General features: G+C 46.2%; 1 protein-coding gene across 1 annotated transcript in view; it reads left to right on the top strand.

Annotated features, from left to right (window-relative positions):
* Positions 1–317: 317 nt before the first annotated feature.
* The window catches only part of CATSPERD (cation channel sperm associated auxiliary subunit delta), a gene marked incomplete at its 3' end in the record, with an annotated part of 42653 nt that continues 36380 nt past the window's right edge, over positions 318–6590 (top strand). Inside the window, exon 1 of the mRNA XM_079773075.1 lies at positions 318–425. Within this exon, the coding sequence (XP_079629201.1) occupies positions 352–425 (74 nt within the window). The 5' untranslated portion in view covers positions 318–351. The remainder of the gene's footprint in view (positions 426–6590) is intronic.

Below are 6590 nucleotides of genomic sequence, written 5' to 3'. Positions count from 1 at the left end.
CTCCTGGTTGGTGAACTCGAACTTCCTCGGGAGACTCTGCGCTCAAGCTGAAGTTGTCAACGCGCACCCCGTGCTCCTGCCCAATCTCTCCGGGCCGGTTCGGGGGACAACGCGCGCATGCTCAGACTCCAGTGAGAGCATGCGCGTGTGACTGTATGCGCGTGTCCAGGTTCTGGAAGGGGGCGTGTTGAGGTAGGTGGATTTAGGCTTCCCAGGAGCCGAGGTGCGCATGCTCAGGATCCGTGGCGACCCCAGACACGGTGCTCAGGCTCTCTTCTGCGCATGCCCAGACTGTGAAGCACCACTGCGGCGGTTGAGGACGTTGGTGGTGGCGGCGGTGCCTCTAACCAGATGCTGGTGTTGATGCTAGTCGCCATAGCGTCCTTGCGGCTCTGCTCGCTGGCCAGAGCTCAGCCGCTGTGCCGGTGCGGCCGCCCTTCCGGGTTTGGGGTGCTACCAGGGGTCGGGAAGGAAGGTTGGCTCCTCTGAGTGGAGGCCTGGGCGGAATCCGGAGGGATTTAGGTTTCCCAGTTTGCTCTTCTAGAAATCAAACGTGATACCTCCCCTTCTCTCACCCCATTCTAACCTATCCATCCAGTCCATCACCAAGTCCTCTTCTTCTTTTTTTTAAATATATTTTAATGATTTTTTTACCGAGAGGAAGGGAGAGGGATAAAGAGTTAGAAACACCGATGGGAGAAAAACATCCATCAGCTGCCTCCTGCACACCTCCTACTGGGGATGTGCCCACAACCAAGGTACATGCCCTTGACTGGAATCGAACCCGGGACCCTTGAATCCGCAGGCCGACGCTCTATCCACTGAGCCAAACCAGTTAGGGCCATCACCAAGTCCTCTTGTTGCCACTTCAAAACTGGACTGTTCAAGCCACTTCCACTCCCACCCCCCTAGGCTGTGCCTTCCTATCCATCCCTCACGCAGGCAGCCAGAGGAATTGATACACTAATTTGATCTCGTCATTCCCCTTCTCTGGTTCTCTGTGGCACCCAGAATAAAACCCGAGTTCCTTGAGCAGATCATTTCCTCGCATGATCTGGCCCCAGGTTTCTCAACAGCAGCGCAGCTGACATGTAGGGCCTGGTCATTCTCTGGGGTAGGGCCGTCCTGTGCACTGTTGGATGTTGAGCAGCATCCCTGGCCTCCACCCACTAGATGCCAGGTGTACCTACTATCCCAGGCTTTACCCATCAATAAAAAAATGTCTCTAGGTATTGCCAAGGTTCCTAGGGATTTTACAACCACCAATCTGATCCCTGCCCATGAAGTCACTGCTCTGGGCACACTGTCCCTGAACACACCAAACCAGATCCAGCTTTGGGGATGGGAGAGACTTGGGACATACTATTTCCTCCAATGGTACGCTTTGCTTCCAGGTTTCTCCATGGCTTTTTCCTCATCAATCAGGTCTTAATCCCGACTTAAATAATACTTCCTCATTTAAGGCCCCCCTCCTCATATCTGCCTTTTACTATCAATCACTAACTTGTTATTTTCTGTTGACAACTTTTTTCTTCTGTTGCTGTCACTAGAAATAATAGCTCCATGAGAGTGTAGAATGTTTATTTTATTCGCTCAATACCTAGAACATTATTAGATTTCAGTAACTTATATTAGTGAAGGCTATGCAAGGTGCTATACGAGCTGGACAGAAGCTATAAAGCCCAGTTCCTGTCCTCAGGGAGCTCTTGCCAGAAGTGAGCTGTCACATTTAGCAGGGCCCTGTTTGATAATGAAATACTGAATGTGTGCTTTGGTGCTTGGCCTCATTTCATCTTTACTAGTGATCCATTAACCTTGTTTAGGGCTGTGAAAACAGACCCAGCGAAATGAAAGACACACAGGTCTAAAGACACATAGCTAGTCCGTGTGGAGTAGGGTTTTCCAGTAAGATTTACTAGGAGGATTTGTTTCAAAGTCTGTAAAGATTTCATCTAATTCTCCCATTTCCCCATATGAGTTCTCAAAATGTGGTCCTGGGTCAGCAGGAACAGCATGACCTGAGAATTTGTTACAACTGCAGTTCCCTGGACCTACAGGTGAGGCCCAACCGTATAAAGTTTATCAAGCCCTCCAGGTGCTTCTGGCGCACATCCAAGATTGAGAACCCTGCTGTAAACTATACCAACATACTTCCAGCCACCAACATTCCACATACACAAAAAGACGAAAAAGAAAACGTGGAAGTAGGAATTCTTAATCTTCCTGATCTGAGGTCTGCAAATGGGCCTTTATGAGCACTTGGAAATATCACCATTTTGGGGTATCCATGTGTCTCTGTGGGAGAGGAGGACCCCCAGTTTAATTAGATTTTCCAGGGGCTCCATAACCTGAAAAGCATCAAGAACAGGTACTTCAGAGTTAACCCAGAGACAATCTGGTGGGAGTCATGCTGAACATTCAATAAACATTGACAGAAGGTCTCTCTTGTTGCTTACCTCTAGTGTTCAAACAGTGAGGACAGGAAAGGTAATTCATGATGGCCATGAAACTCCAGGGGTATGTGACTCCATATTTAATATTCATTCTTTGCTTTTATCTAATAACTAGATCAGAATATTTCCCAGTATTTTTGTGGTGCCCGTGTTGTGTTAGATATACAATATTAATCTTTACTATCGCACTTTGAAATAAAGGATTTGTCTTTCCCATTTCACTAAAAAAGTACAGATCAAGTAACCTGGACAAAGCCAGGAGGCAGAAGTGGGTTTAGAAATCAGGTCACCAGTGTTCTTCTATTTGATAGGAGATTTTAAAATCTGCAATAACATGGGAAGCAAATTTGTTTATATTTGTTTATATGATACTAGAGGCCCCATGCACGAAATTCGTGCATGCAAGGGAGGGGGGGGGTCCCCTCAGCCCAGCCTGCACCCTCTTCAATCCAGAACCTCTCGGGGGATGTCCGACTGCTGGTTTAGGCCCAATCCCAGGGATCGGTTATCGGGCCTAAACCAGCAGTTGGACATCCCTCTCACAACCCGGGACCACTGGCTCCTAACTGCTCACTTGCCTGCCTGCCTGATCACCCTTAACTGCTCCCACCCCCTTGCCAGCCTGATCACCCCTAACTGCCTCTGCCTGCCAGCCTGATTGCCCCTTACCTGCCCCCCCGCCCGCCGCCAGCCTGATCACTCCTAACTGCCCCCCCCCCCCCCGCCAGCCTGGTCACCCCTAACTGCCCCCCCCCCCCGCCAACCTGTTCGCCCCTTACTGCCCCCCTCTGCTGGCCTGGTCACCCCACACAGCCTACTGTTCAGTCGTTTGATTGTCCCTCACTAACCCCCTTGCCAGCCTGGTTGCCCCACGCAGCCTGCTGTTCGGTTATTACTGTGACAGTGTCTGGGACAATTTGCATATTCTTCTATTATTAGTAGAGATAGTACAATAGGAAACTTCCTTTCCCCCCACGTGTACCTAAAACGCATGAAGAAATTGGGGTAATGAGATCACAATACAATATACAGATGATGTATTATAGAATTATACATCCAAAAGCTATAAATTTTATTAACCAATGTCACCCTAATAAATTCAATTTAAAAAATAAAATGTATGAAGAAAAAAATATTTCACTTGTTAAAATAAATTATCTATTGACATTACATCATTTGTGAAGAGGTGACAGCATTTCTAAATAATCTCAAAGTGGCTGGTTTCTAACCTGTTAGCTTTACAATTCTTTGTCCTCTCGCCTCTCTAATAACTAACAATCTGGACATAAAAAAAAATAACATGTGGAATGAAATGTGTTATGAATTAGCTTAAGAATCTTTTTTCACTCTTTATTTTGAAATGATAGATTCATCGCAGGTTGCAGAAATAGTTTCAAAACATCCCAGGCACCCTATACTCAGTGGTGACATCTGACATAACCAGAGTGTAATATCAAAACAGGAAAATGATATTGATACAGTGCACCTGCTTAATTCAGAGTTCACCTTTACATTTTCAATATTGCACATTAGGATACTGTTTTCATCAAGTGTTTATTATTATTAAATTTTGCGACTATCTGCCCAGGATGTCCTGTATTCTTCATCTATGACAACACGCTTGATTAAACATCCTTGCAACAAAAACATAGCCCTGTATCTAGGGTAAGTAACCATTTTATGGATTGTTAACCATCATTTTTATTAAAATGTTAGATTTTCCCTCATTGATTCATTCAACAAAGGTTAAGGAAGATGGGTCTGTCCTGTGTTGCTAGTTACTAGCCTTCAGGGAGTCCACAGTTGGAATGGAAGTCAGAGGAAGAGAGATGAAGAGACCAGAAAGTACTTAATTCCAGGGCACTTTGCCCAATAAAAGTCATGTTTAGCCTGGCTGGCGTGGCTCAGTGGTTGAACATTGACTTACGAACCAGGAGGTTGAGGTCAGGGCACATGCCCGGTTTGGGGGGGTGCAGGAGGCAGCCGATCAATGATTCTCTCTCATCATTGATGTTTCTATCTCTCTCTCTCTCTTCCTCTCCCTTCCTCTCTGAAATCAATTAAAAAATGTATTTTTTTTAAAGTCATGTTTACCATCTGAACATTTTCTGCTCCCTGTGGGTCAGCATCAGTGTGCTTTCAATAGGCCAGATAGATCCTTTCTAAAAACTCAGAATAGTCTTCATTTGGTCTCTATTGAATGGCCTGTATCCTAGTCAGATTCTTTTGTTTAGGCACTCTTTCTTAAGTCCTTTCAATGGTCCCTGCCATTTGGGTCCCAGTTGGGCTCTGTAAAGGGAATTGCCCCAGTGTTATCTATAACTAACCACTTTTCATTGGCAATTAGCAGGATGTTCAAGATAGCCTGTAAGTATGCCCAGTTTGGATGGTGAATGGAAAAAAATGGAGGTGATAAGATCTGCCATTTTCTGTGGATCCTACCCATATGAGGGGTTGGAATTCTTCAAATTCAGTAAATCTGAAGTGGAAAATTGAGTATGGGCCAGCAGTGGCCAGCAGGTTTGCCTCCCTAGTTTATTCTTCTTCAAAGGGAATTGTCCTGCTCCAGATAGGATGCTCCCTGGCCACATTGGGTGCCCTGCCTGGTCTTCCAGGGGAGACCATTCCTTCATCAGACAGGGTCGGAGCTGTTGCTCCTCTGGGCTCTATTTCAGGGGTATCTAGCAGCAGTGATGGTGGTGGGGAAATCTTCCTGCTGCTATTCCAAGGTCCCCCAGGTTCAGGGCATTAAAGAGGCTCATCTCCTCATTTTCTTTTTCTTCCTGTGTCTTACTATTAGGGAGAAGTTTTGAAGCCAGTTCTCTCCTCTGCACCATTAGTTTGGTTCCCTTTTCTTTTTTCTTTTTGCTGAATCCCCATTGTATAAAGATATAAACACCTGGACATTTCCCTGGCCATTGGCAAGACAATTCCAACTGTATGATGGTGTAGTAATTTAAGGAACCATTTAGAGGTCATTTTTCCTTGTAATCTAAAGTATGCATAGGCCAAGCAGTGTTACAATAGAAAACTAATCCCTTCTTAGTCATTGGATCATAGCTGTACCATAGATCAATCTACCAAAATCTGGGCTCCCAGTGGGCTCCCTTCAGGAGACAACAAAAGAACATCCTCTGGTGGCACAAAAGTACAAAACCCAAAACCATAACCATAGAAAGACTCCAAAGTGGGAACATGTGAAAAAAAAACTTGGATCCATATTCTATTAGTTCAAATGAGCACTCACAAGCAGGTCCTAGCTGCTTATCTCCTGCCAACCAATACGACAAGTGGTTCTAACTGGATCCAAGTGGCATGAAGCCCAAGCACAGGGAAAGAGGACCCCCCCACCCCCACCCCCGGTATCCATGCCAGTTCAACTTACTCAGTCGTGGAGTCCATCTACTTCTCAGAAACCCATTACATTTCACTAGCCAAACATTTCAGGCAGCTGATGCCTTGAAAAGGAGTGCAGCGAACTTCCTTGAGAAAAACTCTCGGCAGCTGCTGGGAAGCCCCCACAGTCCTGCTCCCAGGGTCAGCCTACCACAGGCAGCTGGGACCTTAGCCCAGGCCCTCCAGGACTTACTGAGGTCCATGCTGTCCCATCTGGGTCACCAAAACTATAACTGAAACACAGGTTTGGCTGCCTGCCACAATGAAAGACAACCTCATGAGACAGGTGCTGTTGCAAAAGGAAAGAGGTTTATTCAGGTGCTATGACCTGGGAAAATGATTGACTCCCATCTCAAAGATGATCCCCCCTACCTGTTCAAGCCCACTATTTTTGTAGGAAAGGGAGGGGAAGACTTCCCCCCCACCCCGCCCCATCCAATTATCTTCCTAGCTTTTGGCACACTCAGGTCCTATCCATTCATCTTTCTAACTTTTTTTGTTGTTAATCCTCACCCGAGAATATTTCTTCCATTGATTTTTTTAGAGAGACTGGAAAGGAGGGGGAGAGACATAGAGAAACATCAATGTGAGAGAGACACATTGACCGGTTTCCTCCCCCATGCGCCCCAACTGGGGTCCTGGATTGAGCCTGCAACTAAGGCATGTGCCCTTGACTGGAATTGAACCGTGAATCATCAGTCCACAGGCTGACGCTCTAACCACTGAGTAAACAAGCTAGGG

Source organism: Cnephaeus nilssonii, assembly GCF_951640355.1.
Source record: "Cnephaeus nilssonii genome assembly, chromosome: 5".
Classification (NCBI taxonomy): domain Eukaryota; kingdom Metazoa; phylum Chordata; class Mammalia; order Chiroptera; family Vespertilionidae; genus Cnephaeus; species Cnephaeus nilssonii.
The sequence above is the reverse complement of the archived record's forward strand: the minus strand, read 5'-3'. Positions and strand labels throughout refer to the sequence as shown.